This window comes from Penicillium manginii (assembly GCF_028828005.1).
Source record: "Penicillium manginii strain IBT 31320 chromosome Unknown utg000009l:1.0-3297300.0:1.0-3298630.0, whole genome shotgun sequence".
NCBI lineage: Eukaryota > Fungi > Ascomycota > Eurotiomycetes > Eurotiales > Aspergillaceae > Penicillium > Penicillium manginii.
The window spans coordinates 1824855-1850035 of NW_026643110.1; the positions used below are offsets into that span (position 1 = coordinate 1824855).

General features: G+C 52.1%; 10 protein-coding genes across 10 annotated transcripts; 3 read left to right on the forward strand and 7 right to left on the reverse strand.

Moving 5' to 3' along the window:
* Positions 1-200: 200 nt before the first annotated feature.
* Positions 201-1046, reverse strand: N7533_012434 (J-type chaperone JAC1; the record flags this gene model as incomplete). Its single annotated transcript, XM_057109084.1, has 1 exon — positions 201-1046. One exon carries the CDS (start codon positions 1044-1046, stop codon positions 201-203), a length of 846 nt encoding a protein of 281 aa, XP_056954185.1.
* Positions 1047-1437: 391 nt separating this feature from the next.
* Positions 1438-3206, reverse strand: N7533_012435 (putative pre-mRNA splicing factor; the record flags this gene model as incomplete). The annotated part of the gene is made up of 4 exons (XM_057109085.1): positions 1438-1776; positions 1799-2931; positions 2992-3025; positions 3165-3206. 4 exons carry the CDS (start codon positions 3204-3206, stop codon positions 1438-1440), a joined length of 1548 nt encoding a protein of 515 aa, XP_056954186.1.
* Positions 3207-3719: 513 nt separating this feature from the next.
* Positions 3720-5097, forward strand: ppmA (type 2C protein phosphatase PTC7; the record flags this gene model as incomplete). The annotated part of the gene is made up of 2 exons (XM_057109086.1): positions 3720-4814; positions 4849-5097. The coding sequence occupies 2 exons, from the start codon at positions 3720-3722 to the stop codon at positions 5095-5097; spliced, it is 1344 nt and encodes a 447-aa protein (XP_056954187.1).
* Positions 5098-5996: 899 nt separating this feature from the next.
* On the reverse strand, positions 5997-8066 carry N7533_012437 (uncharacterized protein; the record flags this gene model as incomplete). Its single annotated transcript, XM_057109087.1, has 5 exons — positions 5997-6526; positions 6589-6799; positions 6868-7279; positions 7349-7904; positions 7946-8066. 5 exons carry the CDS (start codon positions 8064-8066, stop codon positions 5997-5999), a joined length of 1830 nt encoding a protein of 609 aa, XP_056954188.1.
* Positions 8067-9416: 1350 nt separating this feature from the next.
* On the reverse strand, positions 9417-10900 carry N7533_012438 (phosphatase PAP2 family protein; the record flags this gene model as incomplete). The annotated part of the gene is made up of 3 exons (XM_057109088.1): positions 9417-9841; positions 9911-10445; positions 10520-10900. The coding sequence occupies 3 exons, from the start codon at positions 10898-10900 to the stop codon at positions 9417-9419; spliced, it is 1341 nt and encodes a 446-aa protein (XP_056954189.1).
* Positions 10901-12950: 2050 nt separating this feature from the next.
* On the forward strand, positions 12951-13698 carry N7533_012439 (Sulfonate biosynthesis enzyme; the record flags this gene model as incomplete). The annotated part of the gene is made up of 2 exons (XM_057109089.1): positions 12951-12967; positions 13203-13698. 2 exons carry the CDS (start codon positions 12951-12953, stop codon positions 13696-13698), a joined length of 513 nt encoding a protein of 170 aa, XP_056954190.1.
* Positions 13699-13998: 300 nt separating this feature from the next.
* N7533_012440 (putative C6 transcription factor) lies at positions 13999-16224 on the forward strand (the record flags this gene model as incomplete). The annotated part of the gene is made up of 1 exon (XM_057109090.1): positions 13999-16224. The coding sequence occupies one exon, from the start codon at positions 13999-14001 to the stop codon at positions 16222-16224; it is 2226 nt and encodes a 741-aa protein (XP_056954191.1).
* A 493-nt stretch (positions 16225-16717) lies between these two features.
* On the reverse strand, positions 16718-17425 carry N7533_012441 (class I SAM-dependent methyltransferase; the record flags this gene model as incomplete). Its single annotated transcript, XM_057109091.1, has 1 exon — positions 16718-17425. One exon carries the CDS (start codon positions 17423-17425, stop codon positions 16718-16720), a length of 708 nt encoding a protein of 235 aa, XP_056954192.1.
* Positions 17426-18686: 1261 nt separating this feature from the next.
* On the reverse strand, positions 18687-22304 carry N7533_012442 (cytoskeletal protein-binding protein SLA1; the record flags this gene model as incomplete). The annotated part of the gene is made up of 6 exons (XM_057109092.1): positions 18687-19223; positions 19306-20432; positions 20491-20533; positions 20611-21364; positions 21429-21934; positions 22107-22304. 6 exons carry the CDS (start codon positions 22302-22304, stop codon positions 18687-18689), a joined length of 3165 nt encoding a protein of 1054 aa, XP_056954193.1.
* Positions 22305-23153: 849 nt separating this feature from the next.
* Positions 23154-24816, reverse strand: N7533_012443 (PRKCSH domain-containing protein; the record flags this gene model as incomplete). The annotated part of the gene is made up of 2 exons (XM_057109093.1): positions 23154-24623; positions 24700-24816. 2 exons carry the CDS (start codon positions 24814-24816, stop codon positions 23154-23156), a joined length of 1587 nt encoding a protein of 528 aa, XP_056954194.1.
* Positions 24817-25181: the final 365 nt, after the last annotated feature.

Consider the following 25181-nt stretch of genomic DNA (forward strand, 5'->3'; position numbering starts at 1 on the left):
CGCTAGCCAAGATAACAGCCCTACGACTCGGCCCAGCAACATCATTACATTACACTACGACAGTAGCGAGACCCGACCAGAATGAAGAGGGGAATATCATGACGTCTATGTAAACACATATCAAAGCTCTGCAAAATCATACATACAATACATTCCACCTTCTAGTGACGAGTAACGAGTAACCCCCAGCTCATACCAACTCACTGACCATGCACAAGACGAATCTGCGTACTACCAGGCTCCCACTCCCGCAAGCCCTCACCAACACTATACCAGAATCGCAAACGAATACACTCCATCCTAGCACCCTCAATATCTCCCTTGTCAAATGCCCCCGATAAAGCCCCCACGCAAACCATAATCCGCATATCATTCTCCTGCTTCAGCGCCTCAATCTCCGCTTCCGCCTCCGGGCTCGCGCCCACCTCCTCAATAGTCTCCTGCACTTCCATGACCTCCATCAAAGTCTGCGGGTCGAGCGCGTGCTTCGTCGCGCCGTCTTCGGCTGTCACATCGATGCCATGCCATTCGCGGAGGAGGTACTGCGCGCGCAGGAGCGGGTCGGCGAGGGTGCGGTACGCCTCGTTGATGCGGGCGGAGAGGGCTTCGGCGTGCTGTTTTACGTCGCCGGAGGGGTATTTGTCTGGGTGGATCAGGCCTTGGAGTTGGAGGAATTCGCGGCGGAGATCGGTGATGGAGATCTCGAAGGGGGAGGATGGGGGTGGGCCGGATGGAATTGAGCGCGGGAAGATCGTGTAGTAGTTTGTTATATCTGGGGCGCCGGCTAGAGATGATTCGCCGGCTGCTGTGTCGATGCCGGACTTTGTAGATGCGAATCGGGAATAAAGTGAAGGCGAGACTGTTGGGGTAGATGGTTGTGGTCGAGTTGGGGCTGTTTGGCTTTGAGCGGGTTGTCCGCGGTGTTGATAGAGCGTGCAGGCATTTCGCTGGATTGTGCGGGAAATTCCTGATCGAGAGGATTGTGCGGTTAGGTTGGAGACCGCTGGTCGGCTTAGATTTCGCAGGCTTTGCGCGCGGAACGCCATGGTGGGATATTATGCGAAGAGGTCGAGTCAAAGAAGGAAAGAAGGTCTAAATTGACTCCGCAGAAAAGAAGCGTTCGCCGCGGAGGAAACCTACTTTTACGTCATCCCCGCATTCAGTGCACGTGACATCGTAGTAGACAACTACAAAGCTTTACTTTTTACTTCAGGCGAGTCATTTATTGATGTAATTTATTAATCCGTTGATATAATGGTGGATTTTAATTTTGGTTCTGCCTCGGAAAAGGAGGTTCGTGGGTATCGCGGCCAAGGCAGACCGGAATGACGAAACGTCGTCCGATGAATTACGGAGCGAACAGGTTCAAGTCAGTGTGGCTGTAGGCGCAGCTGCATATGCAGATCCGGGAAGGTCGATCAAGAATCCAGAGACCAATCACTCAATTCCCCACAGCTTGACAGTCCGATCGTGGCCACAACTTGCGATCCATTTGGCGTCATCACTAACATCAGTACTCAAGACGTTACCTGAGTGACCGCTGAGGCTCTTAACCAGGGACCAGTCATCCGCGCTGAAGATGTTGACATTTTTGTCAAATCCACTGGAAACAAAAAAAGTCCCCGACTTCTTTGGTTGAGGGGCTTCCGGGGTTGCTTCAGCAGGCGGGGCACCATCGATATCCATCTGGCCGTTGGTGTCCGTAGTCGGCAAGTAAGAAGCCCCCCTCAGCTCCCTTATACCAGCGTAGATCAGACACAACACTTTTGTGTGCGCCTATACCACCAGTATTCCGCACCTGGCGCAGATCCCAGCACTTCACCCAGCCATCACCGGCTCCTGAGAGGACCCGGTAGCCATCCACGCCCCAATCCATGGCGAAGATCTCGCGGATATGGCCCTCGAGAACCATCACGGTTCGTCCAGTTCGCAGATCCCAAATACGTCCAATGCTGTCTAATCCACCACTAGCCAGGAGAGACCCGTCATTGTTGAATGACACCGCGTACACCTCTCGCGAATGACCTTCTTGTAGTTGCAGTTCTGTTGTAGTTTCGACATCCCACAGTCGCCAAGTGGTGTCGTAAGAAGCCGATGCAGCATACCGTCCGGAAGGATGGAATTCTGTCCGACAAACACGCCCCGAGTGACCAGAAAGTGTAGCCAAGGGCTGTTCCTGGTCCAACGCCCATAGATTAATGTTACCTTCTCCACCCCCGGATATTAAATTGACCGACGAAGGGGAGACATTCGATTGGGGTAATGTCGCTCCGGGGAACCACGAAAGGCCTCCCACGCGATCTGTATGTCCCTTGAGGGTAGCCTTCTCGTCCAAATTCGGCACGGAGAGCAACTTGATTCCGCCAGCCCAGTTACCCGCCGCGATCGTCTGTCCATCAGGCGCAAATCGACAGATACTCACAGGACGATCTCCAGCAATCTGTGAGCCGTACAAATCAAATCCTTGAAGCTTCTCCTTGATCGCTTTGCGGTGCTTCACGTGTGTGCGGAGGGGGATCGTCGATTCCTCCTTGAGTCTGGCGACACGGGCCTTTGCTCGGGGCAAAGAATAATGCGCGATGGATTTGCGCGCTTTTAATAGCTCGTCCGTGCCTTCTGTATAGAACTCTTCCTGTTGCTCTGCCTCCTCTTCATTCTCGGCTTCCTCCATCTCAATGTCCTCGCCCGCTTGCCTTTCCGAGAGATCGGTCAAGAGCTCGCGCAGACGGTCTCGTCGGTCTCCGGGTCCTTCGCCGAACAGTGTGATGGGCTCGCCGAGCTCTCGTAGCCGTTTGCGCACTCGGGTGTCGTCTGTCGGTACGGCCATTGCGGCTGCTCTGCGTTTGCGCTCGAATTGGGATAGAATCGCGGAGGCCCGCTCGGCGGGGATTCCCGCAGCAGAGGGAGGAAGTTCATAGTCTTGGTCGGTGGCTGTAGTTCTCGCGGTTAGTGATAGATATCGCAGGTGGGAGTTTAGAAGAGACAACTTACGGAGATCGGCAAGGCTAATGCCCATGTCTGTGTCCTGAAGATAGATTAGAAGTCAGCCTTCTGCAGTTTCCAATGCGCTTGGCATATTCTTGCTCAAACAAAATAACCATGCGAGCAATGTGGTGCATGAACGCGCACTAGACTGGAGCTCCAGTGGCAGGATAGTGGCTTACCTGGGCTTCCTCGACATAAGCCTGACGGGATGGGTGCATCATCTTGGCACAAAAGAAGCTGACGCTTCACGTCAGCAGCAACAGCAACAAGGCCTGATCTGAAGTGCTTTGACGGCGAGGGGTGGCGAACTGGGGATTGGGCGGATTGAGGGAAGGTCGCGGCGATGAGGTTGCGGGCGGCAGAAACTAATCAAAGTAAGAAAATTTACCAGGTGCAGCTATACGATGAACACAGCCAAACCTAAGCAGGAGTAAATATGCTACAGTAATCCAGTATATTATAATTCCACCACTCTATTCAGCTCCAACTTCACCAATTCACACACTCTCAATCCCAACTCAACCCTTCATCTAACAATTCCACACGATGACGCGAGGCGGTCAATCGCGATAAGCGGGCTTATCCATTTTATCCGGAGCATTTTGTTCCTTTCTTTACTTTTTATAGGGCTGTCTCTCTTTTTCCCTGTGAACATATATTCCTCTATACATCTCCAGCATCTATATTTGATGCTCCTCTGAGCTTCCCTAGGAAGCCCGACCGTTCTTCCTGCGATGCTTGCGCCAGTCCCCCGGGCCTGCAGTTCCACCTGCAGCCTCCAAGCCCTTCGAGCCGCGCCCAGGACCACCTCATTATGTACAGGCATTCTCTATAACAGAACTAGACCCTCCTTGGTGACTGCGCCTACATCCGCATCATACCCTTCGAGCCTATCCCTACACATTCAGCGCAAATCCTTCCACTCAACGGCCCGAACCAACTCGTCCCAACAATCCCGCATCTCCTATCGGGTTGCCGTCTCTTCATCCGGCAAAGGAAAGCGCTTCCACCCACTCAAAAACGCATATAATTTCGACCCCGCCGCAGACGTCCTCGGCGTCTCAAAGGACAAAAACCCCGTCGCCCGCAGACGCAGCCGCCCAGACAGCGGCGAAGACGCCTTCTTCGTAAGCCGCATCGGCCACGCATCCGGCCCCCCAACATCCCGAGACAAGCCCCATCCCGACGCAGCCGCAGCCGCAGATGCAAATTCAGAAGCCGTCGCCTTCGCCGTCGCAGACGGCGTAGGCGGCTGGACAGAATCCCGCGTCGACCCGGCTGACTTCTCCCACGGCCTATGCGCCTACATGGCCCAGTCAGCCCTATCCTGGACCCAACCGGCCAACGAACTCCGCCCCGAAAACCTCCTCCAAGCAGGCTACGACGCGATCGTCGCCGACCCAGCCGTAAAAGCAGGCGGCAGCACGGCGTCCGTCGGCATCGCGCTGCCGGACGGCCGCGTCGAGCTGGCTAATCTCGGCGACTCGGGTTCGGTGCTTCTCCGGCGGGCGGCGGTGCATACGTACTCTACGCCGCAAACGCATGGCTTCAACACGCCCTACCAGCTGAGCATTATCCCGCCGCGCATGCGCGCGCAGGCGAATATATTCGGCGGGGCGTTTTTGGAAGATTTCCCGCGCGACGCGGCTGTTACAAATGTGACTATGCAGCATGGTGATGTGCTGATGCTTGCTACGGATGGGGTGTTTGATAATTTGAATAATCAGGATATCTTGAAGATTGTTACGAGTCGGATGGTTATGACTGGTGCTTGGACTGCGGAGCCGGGCGAGGGTGTTGGGATTTCGGACTCGCTGCGTGCGCTGACTGTTCCTGGGGGGGCTTGCTGATGCGTTTTCACAGGCGCCGGCGGGTGTGAAGGGGGGCAGGGAGGTGGAGCGCGCCGAGGAGACGCTTACGCTGCAGTCGTTGCTTGCTGCATCGATTTCGGGCGAGGCGAAGGTTGCTAGTGTTGATTTTCGGAGGGATGGGCCTTTTGCTAAGGAGGCGCAGCGCTATTATCCTGGTGATTATTATCGTGGTGGGAAGGTTGATGATATCACTACGTTGATTCTCGTCGCGGTTGATGAGGCTTTGGTTGAGAGCGGCTGATGAAACTAACTTATGACATATACTGTGTGCTTGGACTCGGATGGGTCCTTGTATAACTGCTGCCCTCCGGTATTTCTTTTGTTTCTTTTTTTTATTGCTTCTGTGCATACATGTGGCGCTTGGCTTGGCTTGTGCTTGGTTTATATTTGGGTGTGCATGGTAACTAATCATATGGCCTATATCTGTATTCTTCCCCGCGGCGTGATGTTGATACCTTTATATACAAACTGTTGGTTCGGGGGTTGGCTTTTTTTTTGATACCAGACATGACTGGGTCTTCATTGCGAAATGGTATATAAAAGATAGATTTGGCTGGGCTGGTGGTGAATATCCAATATTCTTTTGCTTGCATACAGTGTCCTCTAGTAATTAAACAGTGATATACTTGCTATTGAATCTTCGAATGACTCGAAATCCACTACCAGTAGTGATTATTGCCCGGGCTTTCTTGACAACTACCTAGGTACTAACTAGTAGACGGGGTAGTACTCAGCCTGAGCTACTACACGCTTGCAGCAACTTGAATAAAAAGAGACGGGCGTCTAAGTAGTCCCCATACAGAAAGCAGCAAGAGATAATTCTGGTTTTTCATTTTATTTGGCATTGGCAGAAACAATTTCGCTGGCTAGATCCAGCTGCAGCTAATCCGACACAGTGCTGCTACACAGTACAAAAAAGAAAACAGGGTCGGTTGCTCGGGGATGCAGATCGTCACAAGAAAAGTTCAGATTGAAAGCATAAGACGCAAAAAAAAGGTACTAGTAAAAGGTACACACACTCCAACCCTATTCAGAACAGACCAGAATAGAACAGAACAGAACAACACAGAACAACAGTCAAACATCGAAGATAGAAACACAGGCTAGACACAGAGGTAGTTGATGCGCACAATTTCACGCTTATGCACTGGCCTCAACCTCGGTCTTCTCCTCGGGCTTTTCTTCGGCTGGGGCAGCATCGGCGCTATCCTTGGGCGCGGACTTCTCGTTTTCGTCCTCGTCCTCGTCCTCGTTCTCCTCCTTGGCGTCTGGCATGGGGGTATCGTCATTAGTGGTCTTTGTCTCGGGCTCTTTCTCTTCCTCGGTCTCCAGTTTGGGGGTATCGGCCGCGTCGTCGTCTTTGGCGGTTCCGTTGGATGTGGGCTTGCTGCCGTCGACTGGGCCATCGGAGTCCAATACGTTCTTCCAGTTGGAGAGAATGTTGATGGCGCGTTCACGGAATTTGAATTCTTCGTCGCGGGGGATTGAGTTCAGTTTCACGATCATCTTGAGAACCTTGTTGATCTTGGTAGAACGGATAATTGACACTTCCAAATCGGAGTGCTTCTCGAGCTTCTCAAAATAGGTGCCCATAGTAGCCATCTCGTCCTCCTTAGGGGGCTGATCACGAGAGATGAAGCCCTTCTGGAGCTTGTGTCGCAGGAAGAGAACTAAATGACTTGTCAGTTCTGTCACAATTGCGGGGAAGGGAGAGATCAATTGAGCAACGTACTCTCCTTCTCCTTCTTTTTCTTTAGCTCTTCGGGGTCGGGTTGCTTCTCAGGCTCCTTTGAAGAGGCCTTCTCTTCATCATCACTAGCGGCAGCCTTGCCCTTTCTAGCGGGCTTCTTCGCCTTACTGGCCGGAGTCTTCTTTCCACTCTCCTCGGCCGCCTTGGGGGTCGTCAACTTGATCTTAGTGGCGGTCTTGGGGGTCTTTGCAGGCTACACGCGTTGATCTGTTAGCAAGTCCAAGTCCATCCCCGTGAGCACAAACCTCCAACCAAACATACCTTCTCGGTCTCGGCATCAGCATCATTCTTGCGCTTCCGCGCAGGTGTCTTGGCCTTCTTGGGTTCCTCCACATCCTCCATCTCCACGTCAGTTTCAGCAGCCTTGCTCTTGCGCTTGCTCTTCTTGTTCTTATCAGCGGTCTTGTCAGCCTTCTCAGCGGCCTTGTCTGCCTTGGCCTTGGCCTTTGCTTCCTTCTCAGCTTCCTTCTTGGCTTCCGCCTCAGCCTCCTCGGCCTCCTCCTTGTCTAGAGCATTCTGGTGCTCCGCAAGCACCTTTTTGTAGTGATCTAAGTCATGGCCTTCGGCAGCAACCGCATATGCCTTAATCAGCCCCTTTGACTTGTTCTTCTCAGAAATGTTCTTGCACTCGGCAACATCAAGTGGGGTCAGATTAGTATTGATAATCCAGGCACTATAAGAAGAAGAAAAAACCAGACCGATTAGCAGCTAGCGCATTCAATTCCCGCCCTCGCTCACTTACAATTCATTTGTGTCGAAGAACATAACCGGAAAAGTGCGCTCGTGAGCCCGCTTCCCATCATCAGCGTAGTCAGCCCGGTACGAGCCATCCTCCTGCGCAGCCGTCACGGGCCGTGTATCAAGAAGCGTCGACGGAAGGATCTCCTCGTCGCAGATAATCGCCGGCCACGGCGCAAATGTCTTCAGTCGCGCGAGGTAGTATTGGCCCGGCTTCGCGTGCAGCTGGGTCACGCGGGTCATAGACTTCTTGCGATTCAGCTTCTTTTCGCCGACGCCGCTGGATCGTCGTCGATCCTTTGAGGTCTTCTTGGGAGATGAAGGGGTTCCGTTGGCCTCTGTTGCAGGCTCGGCGGTTGCGGCGGCTTCGGAGCTGGCGTCGGCCTTGGCTTCCGTCGCGTCGCCAGATGCAGTCGTCTGTTCTGCGGCGGCTGGGGAGCTCTTCTTTTCGTCGGTCACGTTCGCGCTCTCTGGGAAAACAATGGGCGCTGGGTTAGCTAAGGGTGTGTCGCACAGAGGGCAGAGGATGCTGATAGGGTGCGCGAATGGGCGCAGGAGCTCTAGTGGGGGATTGGAAGTTTTTAGGGGATGTTTTGCTTACCGGTGGGCTTGTCGTCGGTGGTTGATGAGTTCTCAGGCGCCTTGTCGGCAGACTCGTCGGTAGGAGGCTGCTCGGTCTTCGCAGTTTCCGGGGGAGCAGCGACGGGGGCGTCTTCGGCCATGATGGGCGCAAAAAGCAGGTAATCAGATATGGAGAGGGGGAAGTAGCTGAATTGGTGAAGGGTGTCGGTTGGAGGAGGAGGAGTGGTGGTAAGGAGATGTGGAGAAGGAAGAGAGTCGCGCGGGAAGAGACGCGTTGGGTCTGCGAACGGGCGAAACCTCCAATGACGCCACAACTCCCGCCCACTGCAACCACAAATCCAATCTGATGTTCCCCTCCCCCCCAGCTGTGATCTTTGCTGCTGTTTGTCGACGCTGTCTAGTGAATCTCAATCTTGAGATATTTAGTGAATTGGTGTGTGGTATGCACCGTCGCAGGACAAAGGGAGGGGGCACAGCGCCGGTTTATGCCCGGAATAGGTTCCACAGTGAAGGAGCTGCTACCTCGGTCATTGCCTTTTCATTCGCCTGATGGTAGTGGCCCTTTTGCAGGCAGATTTGACCCCAAAGGTGAATGGAGAAGGTTATTCACCGAGGAAATTTCCGGCCAATATCTAATCTTGTCAAAGACATACTGTAAGCTAGTCGGGGTTTCCTCTGCAAGGCATGTCAAGCACGACGAGAAAGCTTTACTGATGTAACAAAATAACATGATTGGCTTGGGAGATTGCGCAGACGTAGACTTGGAAGGACAGAGCGAGCTTGGTTCGAGGTGGATGAATATGAATCTGGGTTGTTCTTGTTCTTGTTCTACGGCCTCTCTGCTCTGCTCCGTAAGCACAACCCCACTGCTTCACTATACCTTGAGATACAGAGTACTCTCCTGGTAATTCCATATTGGCTCGCATCTATTCTAGTGATCCAGGATGATCTAATGTCTTGCAAATATTTTCCAGGCGCCTTTCAAAAGCCATGGGTCATGTCCCACCACCTTATATTTCTATCCTGCATAGGTCGGAAGAAGGCCGCGGAAACCATGCATCTTAGTACTCACACTCTCATGTCTTCAGTAGAGTTTCTAGGATACACAGATTGTATTCTCGGTCTTCCTCCACCCTGCGCAGAATATGAAGCTGAAGCTTATATCGTCAACAAAAAGGATATACTGGACCCTTCACTTTTGGCCCTAGTTGGTCGAAAATCAATCATTTGGCGGTTACAGCAAGATGAAAACAGAAGTAAGAATTTGGGGCTCTAAAGAATACTAGGCAAAGAAACACGGGCACAAAGAAAGTGAACTAGTTAACTCCGAGTCATCATGGCACCCGAATCCAGGCCCTGGCCCCGGAAATTAATTATACTGCTCTCACAATGTACATAAACCAAATTTTTCGGTTCTACCGACATTTCCCAACCTGGAGCGGGGTATAATTAAATTCGACTGAAAGAATGCCATTCCACACCAAGTTGGTCTACGGGTGCCGTGTATCCGACTCATCCTCCGAGTCCCAGCCACTCGAACTCGGACTTGAACTATGTGACAATTGCATCCGCGATGGTTCTGGCTTGTCAATTCGAACCAACCAAAGGAAGTAATCTTCAACGGGCAACAGATTTAATAAAACGCCATTCGACCACCACCCGAGGCCGCAAACAAAAGCTCCCGCGATAGCATCGAGGATGAAATGGTTGGCCGTCGAGACGATCGCTACCAAGATTATGAATGGATATATGAATCCGAGGCTTATGCATAATACTCGGCGCCAGGCAGGTAGGCGGAGTCCCAAACGTCCGATGCGTATCCGGATCGTTCGTCGGTGGTGGATGGGGAGCGGGATGGTCATGATGGTGAGACCGATCATCAAAGAATATCCGAAATGCAAAGATGGCATCGCCGCTGGTGATCAACGTATTAGAGAGAGAGACAGAGAGAGAGAGAGATTATTCACGCGAGGTTATTACTTACCGTATTGATTGCAGAAACGATTTTCTGTCCAGACGCTCTTCGCTCCGTTCTCGCCGTGAACCGTATCGACAAAACCATAGCTGCGCCCAAGTTCCGCCTCGGGACCTTCTACTGTTGGATCGCTCAGCAGGCGGGGTGGCATGCAGGGCCACAGGGTGAAGACCACAAACGCGAGGAGATTGCATACTGCCAGCGTACGGCGCCGGGCCTGGTAGAGTAGCGGGCCCGCGGGCGATCCACCGGCAATACCCCGGAGCTTGCCTGGCTGAGGCTCATTAATGCCGTTGCGGGTGATGGTATAGTAGTATAGCCCCACGAGAAAGGCGATTGTGCCGGGGATATGGATGAAGGAGTATAACCAGTTGATCCAAGTCATCAAGAGAGGGTGTCTGAGGAAAAAATGTTGGATCTGAATTTCCCAAAAGATTCCCAGTTTCTCCTCCAGCTTGATTACTTCCAATGCATGTTTGCGGGCGATGTCGACGGTTCCTTCTTTGAGGGTTACGGCGGTGAATGCGCGGCCGAGTTGATATGTCTGTACAAACGATTGTGAGTGCCTATAGTAAATATAAAAAAAGGGGATTAAAGATAGAGCGGAATACAACATACCCAATATACAAGTGCCCAGTACCAACACTCAGCCAGGAACGGCAACTTCCGAAGCAAACGACTAAGAAGACGGTCTTGAAACACGGCTGTATTCGGCGAGGTCACACTGCAGGACAAACCAAAGATCTTAATCATTCGTTTGTGCCAGCGATCATCTGGTTGCAGCGGTGAAGAAGCTCGGTGGGTCAAGAGACTATCTTTGGGAGTTGGTGAAGTATAACCTGACTCGAGGGAATCAGGGGATGAAGCTCGTGGGTGGTCGAATGAACTGCGACGACTTGCGCGTCGTGATAAGGCAGCATCGGTGGCTCGATTGATCCAAGTACCCCCAAAGAGGAGGACAATGACGACAAGCGGCTCTAAAACCGCTCCGGCACCCATGACGAGTACCAATATGCAAAAGTAACAACAAGTGCAGTAAAGATAATGAGGATACTGTAATGGAGGTCAAGGTACGGAGTAAAGGTAAGGTTCGAAAAGAGGAACACAAACGAGTAGACCAAATTGAAAGAACTGGGCAACTGCTTGGTCCTTGATTTGGAGCAGTCCCAAGTGAAAGGCCAAGACCACTTCCAAGGCAAAGCCCTGTAGGGCAGGCACGGAGGCCGGAGCAACCGGAAGTTGGAGATCACATTTCATTGACATGCGAATCAGAAGCTTGGAACTGGTGAGAGAAAGGTATTAGGCTGTATTCTGCTGGGGTTGTGAGGCATGATTGGGTTGTGGCTGGACTAGTTGGCATTGGCGACTCCCTTTGTCGCGTGCTCACGTACTCGTTTTCGGTCAGGCTCGTACACAGCGGGGTGATCCTGGGTATGCAATACCCACATATTTGCAGTGTCTGGCATATGTACGAGACGTCCAGTACATATGACTAATGGTTTCTGCCCGTGGATGATAGTGGATGTACGATACACAACCTCGTACCTGATAGTGGATGTACGGATCACTTCGGACTCGGTCAAGAGGCGGAACTATTTTAGTAACTTGCCAAGAGTGATACATGTGTACATACATAGACTTGGGCGCCATGTTTTACGGAGTTCGGAGTAGTACTCGATCCATAGGGTAATCCACATAGTGTGGTCCTTGTGGATGTGTGGGCCCTTGATTAAGTTCATAAAGCGGCCAGTGTATAAAGTACAAGTTGATACACTTCTACGAGGTCGTACTGCATAGATGAATTTGATTTATGAATAAATTGTATAATTATGTCGATGTTTCTTCGAACCCACCAATCACAGCCCAATCACTCAATCTCCATCTCAGTCGGCGCCGAGTTTGTCAGCGGAATCCTGATCGCTCGGCATCGGAAGTTGATCGCGCCGACGGATTCAATACAGTATGCTCCGTATTCCGACAGGGTAAGAAGCACCCGACATTGGCTTCTGTGCCTCAAATATACCAATACATGCTCTTCCAACCACTGCCTGTATATCCACCCTACTGGTCCGGCCTCCAGTAGATACCCACTATTTCGGCGACGACAGCCGAGCTCGGATTTCTTTGAAAATATTAGTAAAAAATAAATAAATCGGTGGCTTAAAAGAAATACTCTGCATCCTTAGTCCGAGGCTTGTCGTATAGACTATTTATCAATGGGCCCAACTGCAGTCTATAGCTAGCTGGAGTGAGCTGATGTCATCTCCCTTATTTAAGCTTCTCCGGAGTGAAGTATAGTTTACGTCAATCCTCAGACTCAAAAAAAAGATGGCTAGCAAACAGATTCGCATGTTATCATCTCCCTAGTTTCTTCCAAGTTGTAGAAACAATCAAAAATAATCCCAACCACCCTCTCAAGTATACCTACGGTATACACTATCTTTCCATCAAACCCCTCCAACTTGAGCCACACATCACCATTAAAAAGAAGGGCCTTAAACAATGACCGGTACAAACTCTCTCGTCGCAATCACCAGGCTGATGAACCGCATGCCTACCATCACCCATATGACCAAGATGGCAGCATCCTCCACACAAGCCAGGAGTCTATCTACAACGCCTCCAGCACAAGGATTGACCCTCCTCCAGGACAAACAGAATGGCTTCGGCTTTGCGAGATCGAACCCGAGACCATCTAAGCCTCGAAGCAAGGGCGTTACAGAGATCCGAGGCCCTTATTACTCGGTATGAACACTCAGTACCTAGTCAATAGTCAAATAGACTAAGCTCATGCCTGCAGGTGATGGGTAAACGGTATCTCGCAGATATACTCGAAACGTGAAATCCCCTCAGTCCTCCATGGATGTCCATCATGACTGACTTGGCCATAGAATGGGAAATCACGTTGACGGGCTGAAGTTTGCCGGAGGTGGGTTTTGAGACTGTGCATGCAGAGTCACAGTGCGTGCTGATTGCTACTCTCTAGGCTCCTTCTCTCTGTTTGAGGAGACACCCCTGCGCGAATTAATCGATCTTGCCCACGAACACGATGTTTACGTCTCTACGGTATGTTTCGATACCGATACGATACCTGTTACTGCATATAGTGTGCGGCTTGAAGACTCATTTCGGCTGATCGTTGTGGTTGGTAGGGCGGCTGGGCCGAGCATCTCCTCACGCACCCCGACGCAAACACGGTGTTTGACCGCTACTTGACCAAATGCAAGGATCTGGGGTAAGTTGAGCTCCTGCAATCTCAGGGTCTGGGGAGAAGAAAGGCTTACTAGTCATACATTTCTAGCTTCGACGTTATCGAAATTTCCTCGGGCTTTTTGTCGATCCCGGAGGACGACTGGCTTCGACTCGTTGATAAAGTGCATTCGTACAAGCTGGAGGCGAAGCCGGAATTGGGAATCCAGTTCGGTGCCGGCGGTGATACTCCGGCATCGGGCCTGGAAGCGATTGGGACTTCGGATCCGGGGAAGCTGGTGAGCCTGGGGCGAAAGTTCCTTGACAACGGAGTGAAGCGGTTGATGATCGAGTCGGAGGGGATCACAGAGAATGTGAATTCGTGGAGAACGGATGTGGTTTCGAAGATTATGAAGGAGTTGCCGCCTGAGCGTGTTATGTTTGAAGCTGCAGATCCCAAAGTATTCAATTGGTATGTTCGAGAGTTTGGGATCGATGTCAATGTATTCGTCGATCATAGCCAGATCGTGCAGTTGGCCTGTCTGCGATCTGGAATTTGGGGAACGGCGGATACCTGGGGCAAAGTTGTTTCATTTCGGCCAGAATGAAAAGGAATAGGATTGAAGATATTCGTGAAAAATGTCATTTCGTTCGTCATAAAGCCAAGGTTGAAGAGTATCAGATTGGAAATCCCAATCCGGTGGAACGTGCTTAGTAATAAATCAGAGTCCGGGGAGAGCAGCATTCCCGCCCGCTCCGCTCCTCCGCCACGCCGCAACGCAGCCCCGCAAGATTATCCTCGTCACGAAGTTACCTCCAGATACAATTTCCCCCGCATCGATGACCTACGGCACACGAATTTCCCAGGCGACTCATTGACCGAACGAGCCTCAGCGGCACAAGCGGCCATGCCTCGGGCAAGTACAGCCCCAGGGGCGCGCCTTCGCTGTCGCCGAGCTTGCGATAGTTGCAAGCGTCGCAAGCAGAAATGCAATGGCGAACACCCCTGCACGATCTGTGTCCAACGCAAGAAAGAATCGGAATGCCATTTCTCGGATCGCCCCGCCCGGCTGCTCAAGCCCGAAGCCAAAGATTCAACCATGCTACTCAGCGAACGCATAATACCCTCACCGCAACGCGAGACGGCGATGGATCGACTGTTGAATTCCCTTGAGGATCGAGGAATGAACCTGGAACATCAGGTCCGAGACGAAAAGGAAGGGACGGCGCCTGTACCGAAAGTTGCGCGACTTCTGCGCGACGGACAGGGGAAATTCATGTATATTGGCGATTCGGCCAGTCTGTCGTTTTTGCAAAGCGTTCGTCGGGTGGTATCTTCGTCAATTGGTCGGTGTGAATTTACCGAAGACAACTCCAGGCATTCTATGCTCGAGGCATTTCAGAATAACCCCAGCACTCATCCCAGTGCTCTCGTCCAGCCGCCCAGCAACGAAGACGCCCAACAACTTGCTCGACAATTTGTACTCGCTACCAATCCTCTCCTTGATCTGTTCGACTTGGAAGAATTCCATCCTCGTTTAGCCAACTGGGTAGGTAACCCTACGGGCGATGAAGATACCGTGAGCTCAATATTCTACCTCGTCCTCGCCATTGGAGCGCAAGTTTCAAATATACATCAAGATACGGCGGAGCAGTTCTTCGGTAGCGGTCGGCAACTGGCGTTCTCGGCTTTCCAGGAAACCCCCAGCATCCACACCATTCAGTCATATATCTTGGTTTCGATGTATATGCTTGGAGCATGTAGGCGCAATGGTGCATTCATGAATCTTGGAATTGCGCTGCGTGCTGCATATGCTGTCGGAATTCACCGCAAAGATGCGAACGCGCTGTTTTGTGGACGGGAAAGAAGGGCCAGAGAACGCGTATGGAAGAGTCTCCGGATGATGGACTTATTCCTCAGTGCCTCTTTAGGGCGCCCTCCAGCAACTTCAGACTACGACTACGACATACGCGATGACACTGTTGAATCTGGAGAATCGCAACGGAATTCATCTCCAGAGCAACAGCTCTCAGTTGCAGTCATTTCGCTTTGTCGCATTTTCGAGCGAATCCTAACAGACGTCTACATGAAGCAAGTCATCTCTATTAGCGTTGCCGAATCAATTTCAAATCAACATCGCGCGTGGGTGCGAACTCTACCCGATGTTCTCAAAATGCAAACCGAGCGACTTGATCACAAGAGCATGGAAGAAAGCTTGGCGGCCGCGCATGTTTTTGGATCATATTACTGGTCCATCATTCTCCTGACACGACCGTTCCTAGTCTACCGCGTGGCACAATACGTGAAGAACAAATCCGATCCTTCCTCATTATCCGATTCAAAGAGCAGCAGCTCCCGCATCTCCTTATTCTCAGATGCCTGCGTCTATTCCGCTTTACGAGGCCTCGATGTCGTGGAGGATCTCGGACAATTCTCCTCCCTACCAAAACGCCTCCCATTTTTGATCAATTCGGTATTCAATTCTGCCGTCGTTCTGGGCGCCGCGTTTTTTGCCGATTACGATAACTTACTACCTCTAGAAGAGGGCATGGGCAAGGCAGAGCGATTTCTAGGAGTCTTTGTCCCGCACGACCCTCATGCATGCCGCTTCTACCAAATTGTCAAATATCTCCGCTCTGCCGTCGCAGAGTACATCCAACGACGCAATCGCCAATGGATGGACCATCGAAGTAAACAAGTCGATCAGCTATTCGGCCAAGTAAATAGCACCGACCCAGGATCTGTCCGGGATATCTCCACGCCAAACCGTCTCTCTGAACCTCATCGTTCATCCGCCGTCCCTTCTCCCTCCTCGTCTAATAAACCGGCTGCCAGTACCTCTACCTCATTCCTCGCCGCACAACAACCTTTCCCTGGTACCCAGCCTTCAGGAAACGAAATGTGGGACGCACTTTACAGCGGGGCAGATCCATCGGCTTTATCTTACGACGCGGCCATCTCCGCCCTTACAACTTCAGGAATACCCGTTGGCTGTTCGCCCGGCGGTACTATTCCAACCGGTCAACTTCCAGCCTCCGGCCCCTCGCCTCTATCGGATGTTATGTTCCCCGAAAGTGGCTTGCTGTACATGGCCGAAGACCTTCCAGTATTTGGAATCTGGGAAGATTCCTGATTTTGAGCCTTTTGAACGTATACCTTGGGTTGGTCTTTGTATTGAATTGGAAGCGGGGTGCATTGGCGTCATATCTTTCCGGGAGGCCTTGTTCATTACACTATACCTTTATATAAATGGGTGGCCCATGACTTGATGAATCTTTTTCGGTGTATATCTATTGCGTCTTTTTTTGGATAGATTGTCCTGGCAATATAAGCCTGGTTCTAGTGGATTATGAACAATTTTTGAATCCCACCTCTTGCTCGAATATCATATATTATCTATTACTAATTAGCAGGAAGCTGAAATAAAGCATCACCTCTTGCGACTCGGTCGAATCTTGCTCTATCGTTCAAAAACCTCAACTACATTTTGAAAGAAGTTTCGAATTGACAAGTAGTCAACCAGACACATCGCCTCTCCAATCCCACTCAATTCCGAGTTCCAATATACTCTATACTATTCTATACCAGAAAAACACCCCTTCCCCCCCCTCTACCTCCTCCTAATATCAAATCTTCCTCGCCCGTATCCAATTAAACGGCACATCCCTCCCAACCCCACCATCACAATCAACCTCAACATCAACAACAACCTCATCAACCTCAATCTGAAACCCTTCCTCCCTCAAAATCCTCCCAATCTCCTCCCTCCCCCACCCACTCCAATACATCTCACCTTCGCTTCCCCCCAACCAATCCCGCTTAACACTCCCCTCAAAGCCCGCCTCGGAAAAATTACCCAAAAACCGTCCCCCAACTTTCAACCACCGCCCAATCCGCCGCAGGAGCTCTGTCTGCTCCGTGCGCGGGAGGTGAATGATCGAGTACATGGCGATCACGGCGTCGAAGGATCCGTCCTCGAAGGACAGCGCCATCATATCGCCCTGTATAAGGGTTGTGTTGGCGGGTAGCCGGGTCTTAGCCAGTGCGATTTGTGTGTCTGAGATGTCGTTTGCTGTTACGGTTGTGTTGGCTCGTGCGGCGAGGACTTGTGTGCAGGGCACGCCGGCGCCGCAGCCTAGCTCTAGGATGTTTATGGAGTTCGAGTCTGGACCCGGGGTGGGGGTAGAGTCAGACTCAAAGTCCATTGCTTTGAGGAGGGCGTTGAGATGCGAAAGGCGGACTGGATGGGATCGGGTTGTCCATTCTAGATATGTGTCTGCGATCTCGTTGTAGGCTTTTCGGATGTTTTCTTTTATGACGGTTGGGTCGGACATTTTGGCGATCTTCTGGTGATGAGGTAGGTGCTGGTGTGTAGGATTATGATATGATTATAGTGTATTCGGTGCTTCCCAGGGTTCAATGGGGTTTATACTAGACTGGATCTCACTTCAAGGTTGAGGAAGGAATGACTCATAGTTGCATTTCTTTAAGACATAAATAGATTAGAACTACCTTACCTAGGTACATACAGTACGAGCGGGCGAGTGAGTGGGTCTGCGGGGTCCGGGGTTGGATTAGCGTTGCCAGGTGAGGATAATCATCCGTTGGGGTATATTTGGTTAGGGCTTACATCGAACTTGGGCCTCGTACTATGTCTCATAGTCTAAAGAACCTTGATTTGGAAAGATCTTGATCTTCAAGTCATTCGGTTAATTGCGGTTGTGGTTAGATGAGCAAAATCCGGGCTATGATTCATCAATAGGCCTCCTGTGTAACCCCACAAGTACATTAAATTAACTCGTGGCTATATTGGCTACTGTCTCGGATTCGATACAAACTACGACTGAGTACTGCAGTATTAAACATTGCTCCCTTTTATCTGACGTGATCAGGTTGAAGCTAAGTTACCTATGTTCGAGAGGAATGCGATTAGGTTTCGAGGTCCCATAGGAAAGCACCCCAGGCCCTAAAGGTCTTACGTGACAGGTGAAACCCGCAAGGCAAAGTACCTGGGCATCGTGAGGCTTTTCCGTCTAGGCATGGAAGGAAACATGGAAGCTGGACTGGAGGTAGGAACATGGAGTTGAAAAGGGAATTCGGTTCGGGTAGGCCGTTCGAGGACACAAGAAGATGGGGCAAAAAGTAACGAGGGCATTGAACAGTAGTAAGCATCACATCACCATCGACAAAATTACATCAGAGAAAAGAGAGAGAAACAGAAAAGGATAGGAAATGCAGGACGTGAGACTTTAGTTAAGATCAAGCAAGGCTCTTGGAACACGTGAGATCGACAATGGCGCTCGATAATGCGTAAGGCTTCTTGTGAATGCCAGAGTCATGTCGTGGTGTGCGATGATACGTGCTGCGTTATGATGGATTCAAGGGGAATGGGGCCATGATTATGTACGCGAGTCAATTTCTGAAAATGGGAAAAGACAAGCAGTTTATGTAAGGATTCTTTCTGACTCAGACCTCCAGGTCAGATTCGCTTCGCAGCAAAGGACGATGGAGGATGGATGGATGCCAATGGTCAAACGGGACGGGATTATATAGCCAGGCAAGTGTGAGTATGGATGCAAATGGCTTTTGCTGTTCTTAGAAGCCGAAGGGGTTGTTGGGTGTGGCTTGCGACAGGTTCGCCCTGAGTCCTGTTGGCTGAGGAGCAAGCTTGGGAGGTGCATCCGGCTTCACACCGAACCTGATTGAAGGGGGAGGTCCGGTCTTCTGAGCCGTCAGAGGCGCCGCTGTTGGTTGCTGAGGGATGGGTGGCACTGGAGGTGGGGGTTGGTTATAGTTATTGGCATTGCCGAACCCGTTCATGCCAGTTGGCTGAGGCTGCAGAGCAGGGGGGAGCATCGAGTTGATGCCGGTCTGCATAGGCTGCTGGGGTTGCGCATATCCACCGAAGCCTGTGGGCTGAGGTGCGACACCTTGGAAGCCAGGCTGGCCATTGCCGTAGGGCTGCTGCTGCTGCTGCTGCTGCTGCTGCTGGATTCCGAATTGGGATTGGGGGGTGAATCCGGTTGGCTGGGGCATCAATCCATTCTGGAACTGACCCTGGCCCATGAAGCCCGTAGGCTGGGGCATCTGGGGTTGGTAATTCTGACCAGGGGGACCAAGTGGTTGACCAGCCTGAGGGAGACCTGTCAGTTGAGCCTGTAGAGGAGGAGGGCCAAAGGAATTCTGCTGTTGGGAGAAGTTTTGCGGCGCTGACAGCGGGCGTTGGGGAGGGGGGAGGAAGAAGCGAGCTCTGGTTCATATTCTGAGGAGCGTGTGGGCGCGCTCTAGCCTGTTGTCCAAGTTGTGCGACCTGAGCAAATAAGTCGGGGGTAGCACCTGTTGCTTGTGGCTGCTGTGGAGGTGGGGTCTGCACGGCAGTTTGCTGGGGCTGAATAGCAGGGATGGAAACAGTTGGTATGGGTGCGGGTGCGGGCGTAGGCTGTAGAGGAGCTTGGAGTAAAGTCAAGTCCGCCATCGCTCCAGTGACCTGCGGCTGGGCTGGAGCTGGGGATGCCGTGCCGGTGGCCTGGGCAGTAGGAGCCGATGTTGTGGGTTGCTTGGGCTGTTTCACTTCCCAGGCATCATCGTCAAATCCACGTTGAACGGGCTTCTCCGGAGCTGAGGGAGCCACGGGAGTTGGGGGACTGGCAGCGCGCTCTTTCTCCTTTGGCTTGGAATCATCTGCTTGCTCAAACGCCTTGGGGTCCACGACATCACCGGCCTGTAGAGTGGGGGCTGGACGTCCTTTGCGAGTGTTGTTACGCAGCATGCCACCAGGGCCAGCAAAAAGACCGCCTTCATCACCATTGCCAATGACCTCCTCACCACCGAAGCTGACATTGCGAAGCTTGGAGGATTTGGAACCAGTGCGTCCGAGCGTGGCGTCTAGGTGACGCATAACCCGCAAAATATCACCTTCCTTCAATCCCAAAGAGCGAAGGGTCTCGGGACTGATATCGGGCAGAACCGATTCATCCATCGAATCCTTGAGGAAATTCTGCGCATAACGTTCACACTGGTGTGGGCCAACGCCGGACTTCAGGAAGAAGTCGAACCAGTCATATTCGGGCCGTTGCACAGAGGCACCCGCGGCGCCCTTGGGATCGGAGGAGGCTCGAGCCCGAATACTGGACAAGGGCTTGTCCTCATCCAGAGAGACACCAGCAGCCTTCTCCACATACTCCAGATCCTCAACGGACATCTTGGCGACTGGAACTGCAATCTTGATTCCATTGGTCTTATGGAGATGAATCTTTCCATCCTGGAGACCAATAAACTGCGCTTCAACGGTAAAGGCTTTAGTCCGGTCCGTCCATTTTCGCACTTTGTTTGAATCAGGCTCTGTAGTGAAGCGTTAGATCTTGATGCATGTTTTGTAGACATAAAAAAGGGAGCTTACTTGACTTGTGGCTGGATTTGCTGTCACGCTTGCGATGCTGCTTCTGTAAACGCAAACACGTATTAGAATAGGAACAGACATGGAACGGGGCAATTCAAACGGCTTTATGGCGATGCTTACCTCGGATGAGTCCATAGAGTCGGTTCTTGTTTTGCCCATCACTGCCTTGACCAACCGAGACTCCTCCAGGCGGTTCTTTTCCACAGAAGACAGGCCTGACGAGTCTACCAGAACAGGGGTATCTTCGGTCACGAATCCGGTCACTTCAACGTAGCTGCTGGGAACCACGCCCTCCTTTCCATTCTTCAGTCTTTTCACCATCCACCATTCCTCGGATTTGGTGTCATCGATGACTACGACGTCGTCACCCACAGCCACCGTAACCTCATCCTCACCTTGAGCCATAAAATCGTATAGGATCTGACCCTTCTTCTTGCCACCGCCTCCCTTTCCGGCAGCAAGGACTTCTCGAAGACCCTCAGCCTTATAGGCTCCAGCAATTTCACCAAGCGCGGCCACGATCTCAGCAGCGGTATCTTTGGCACCGGCGTGGAAATCAATACTCTTGCTAGGCCGGACCAGGTCAACAAAGACATGTTTGCCTTCGATAGAGTAATGGGTCAGCTTTTCGGCTGACCACTCTTGCTGATTATCATCGCCCTCGGGGGAAATGAAGATAATTCCCGTCACCATGTTGATGCCTATTGTTGTAGGCATCTTCTTTCGCTTGCCCATAACCTCAACCATCTCATTGATATTGTACATCTTGAAACCCGAGGGCGACTTCGGTGTCAGTTCACCTGCTCGGTTGTAAGGAGGAGATTCCTTGACGTGCGTGTTGTCTCGCATGTCTCGCATGGGGGGGAGATGCAATCTGAGGGCGGGGTGGGCGACGCGGTTCGGGCTCGGGCGAGTAAGGTTCCATTGGCGTGGAAAACTGCAGTTGTTCTGATGGCGGGCGCTGGGGCAGGCTTGGCGCGGGTGCTTCGCGATCGGCCTGGTCATGCGAAGGTCGAGTAGGAAGCTGGGGAGGCGGGGAATCCTCGCGTGCGGGTTCCGAATATGTGGCGGCAGGCGCATGTTGCTTATGAATAATGTCCGCAATCGCGGCGGCCGCGGGGTTGTGCACAGGAGACGGCGCAGGCGACGCTTCATATTCCTCCTCTGGGGGAGCGGTTGGTCGCTGCGGAAGAGATGGCGCCTTTGGTTCGGCGGGAGGGGGAGGGGGAGCTGCGGCTGCAGCACCGCCGTGGGGTGCAATCTCCTCGATGAGTTCAATGTAATTTGAGGGCGCGAATCCATACTCCGATTTGACCCCTACCAAAGTCCAGTCCGGATCTGATGTGTCGTAGACCAGTAGTTCGGCATCTTCGGAAAAGGAAACCTCTTCGTCCGTTTGCCTCGTATAGTCGTAGAGAGCTTTAGCATTGTATGTGGGTTGCGCCTGTCGAGATGATGATAGAGTAAGTATAAGTCAATTCTTCGAGATTCAAAGCCATCGCGCCGACGCTGTGGCTATACACTGTGGGGTACCGATTGCCTTGCACAAGAAGAGTCCTGACAGACACCAGTAGGTGTGTTCTCCTTGCAGGTCACGCATGCTCTGGGATGCTCACCTCTTCAACGTAGTTGTTTGGGACTAGACCTTCCGGTTCGTCGTCATCATCGCGATCTGCCTTCTTCTTGGCCTTCCACCAGTCGTCTTCGGCACTCTTTTCCAAGACGTAGAGCAAATCGCCTTCGCGGATTTCCAATTCCCCTTCTCCCTGAGGATGGTAATCAAACACAGCCGAGTAGACGCCGAGGAAACCCATCGTGAGGCGGAACGCCGCGGTTTTCGAGCGTTCAACTGTAATTCACGACGAATCGATATCCTGGCACTGCGGGGAGAGCAGCGATTGAGGGGGCTGGGTTGGACTCGAGTGGTGGAGGATGCGGGATGCGGTGTTGGTCGGAGAAGCCGCGTGGTGACGGGGTCAGCCTTGGCACGGAGGGCGGGCAAGGGGGGCGAGGGGAGATTAGGAGGGAGTTTGGAGGGAAAGGCGTGGGGAGGGGGGAGGTGACACCCAAAAAAGCACCAAAGTCGGAGAGTTGTGAAGTGAACGGGGGGGTTGGGATTAGGGAGGATGGGAAGGTGGGCCGGCCGATCGCTAGGAGTTCACGGTCACGTTCCTTACGTATGGCTGCATCCAGACGGAGTACGGAGTACTAACTAACTATAAGTTAGTATCAACAACACTACTCAGTACTAGGTCCCATCTACTCCGTGAATATACCTGGCAATACTTTCACTTCCTCCCACCTCCTCCATCTCTAGTATATCCTCACCAGCCTCCCGTCTTCCTGATGCCCCCACTCGGTACCCGGCAACTGGGGCATCTGACGTCTTTGGGCATGAAGCTAACCGACCGTTCCTGTTCCTGGCCACGACCTTCAAGTTTTGTTCTGGAAACCCACGAGGGCCACCCATGGACATGGGATAGTACTAAGTAGTGTTACCATTTAAAATATTTATATACCTAAGTACTACTCCACTTCACCTTCACACAACTTGTAAGGCTGGGATATACTAGTACTAGTACATTGAACCCTCGTATGCTGACATTCAAGTGTTATTCATAGACACGCCAAATATTTAATCGATTTAATGTACAATATGTCCCTCATAGTTCATCTTTGAAAATTTCCTCACTACCTTCCGTCTCGGTCTCCTCAGTCTCCTTGTCTGCTGAGGCTTGCTTTTCTGTCCGTGGTGCTTCACCCGAGTCCTTCTGTGTATCCGAAGACTTTTTCAGCGGCGTCTTTTCCGCGTGAGGAGTATTCTCATCCTTTGCCGGTTGGTCATCGGAAGATTTAGATTTAGAACCAGTGGTATCGTCAACGACACCCTGGAACTTGATAACTCCATCATTCTCGACAACGACCTCGAGAGTCCAGTCTTTCCCCTCAGCAAGTTTATCCATCTGTTTCTGCATCTCCTCGAGCTTTTCCTCATTAAGCTCGTACTTTTTCAGCAACTGCTTCGACACAAGTCGAACCTCGCCATTCTCGCGCTTGACGACCGCCTCTGCCCGCTCCTCGGCGGTCAAGGCCACGCGGCCCTTCTCAATCACTTTGCCCTCCATTCCCACCAGTTTACGGGCCCCAACCTCGATCCCGCCGACAATCTGCACTTTCTCTAGTTCGACCGCCGCAGCGGAGTTCACTAGTTGTTCCGCCTGGTACCAGTCTTTCATGGCTTCCCAATCAGGGACATCCTCCGGCGTAAGAATCTCCCGGCATTCGATGTCGTGGATCTCGTCCTGCTGTGGGGGCAGGAAAGCGACGTCGTCACAGAGACGAGGCGTGTAGATGACCATCAGGTAGGAACAGGTGGTCAGCTCCTTGATCCAGCCAATCTGGTCGGTGGATTGTGGGTGGCAGTGGAACTGCACTTCGACCCGCCTGTCACGTCCTGTCAAGTCACACGTCGTCCCGCCCCGTAAATGCTGCACGAGATAGCGCGAACCACCTTTAGTATGCAGCTCTGCCACTTCCGTTTGTGGGCTCTGCTCCTGGTCCTGGTCTTGCTTCTGATTCTGCTGCTGCTGGTCTTCCCCCTTGCTATTTGCCTCCATGTGGGCCGGGAATTGGCCCAGAATAAATGAGTGCGTCGTCGGGTCCTCCATTGGCGGGTACTGTGGCACGTTGCGGCCGGCGGGGAGGGCGTGAAACTGCTTGATTTGTTTCCGGTAGCAGAATGAATAGGACCACCAGCCGGAGAAGTAGTACATGCATTTACCCTCCATCTCGCGCAGGAGTTCGAGACCGCGGTCTGTTGCGCGGGCTAGTTCTTTCTGGTGCTCCGCTTCGTTGGCCTGGTTGTTTGCCGTCGTGTTGAGATCGTCCAGGGCGACGTGGGGGATTTGGCAGAGGAGGCGCCGGTCATCCATTATCATTTCTTCGTAGGCGTATGATGGGGAGTCTCCGTCTCTGTCCGCGTGTGTTGCGTCTTCCGGGTAGGCCTTGTTGATGTATACTTGGGGGTTGTTCTGGTCGTAGCTTGATGCGTCGGCTGCGGCATTGGCTTGTGCTTGGAGCAGTTCTTCGGCTGTTGAATCGAGAATATATTCGTCGGGGAAAACAACTTGGTACTACAGATAATGATTTGGTTAGCGCGGGTGTTATTTCAAGGACGACGTCGCTATCTGCCCCGGGGATGGAAGCTACCTGCGGATAGGCCAGAAGGTCATCGTGGATGTTGAATGGCCTCTTGGCGGCCCAGGCACTAGATGCGACACAGGCAAATGTCAGCCATGGTGCGAGGCCATGCCTTGATCGACCCATGTCTGATATCTGGGACTGCTGTTTGGAGGGGAAGTCGAGAGCTTGGAGGTTGGGGATGGGGGTGGGTGGAGCGAGTCTTTGGGCGTTTCCCCGCCGGGAGGTAACAGGTATGTCGCGCGCGAAGAGATCAGTGATTCATATGTATTAGATATGTATCTCATACAATAGAACAGAGCCACTGTGGTTGAGACCTACGCAGTAGGTAGCGTTCCAGCGCGTTGGTGTAGAGCGGAGCGGACCTGGGGCACGGGGAGCTGCTCCGTGGCCTTATCTGATAGCTGTGGTTGGGGCCGGGTCATCCCCGCTAATGCTCCGACATTTGCTCTGATCAATAACAACCACGGTATTGAGCGGTTCACAGGAAA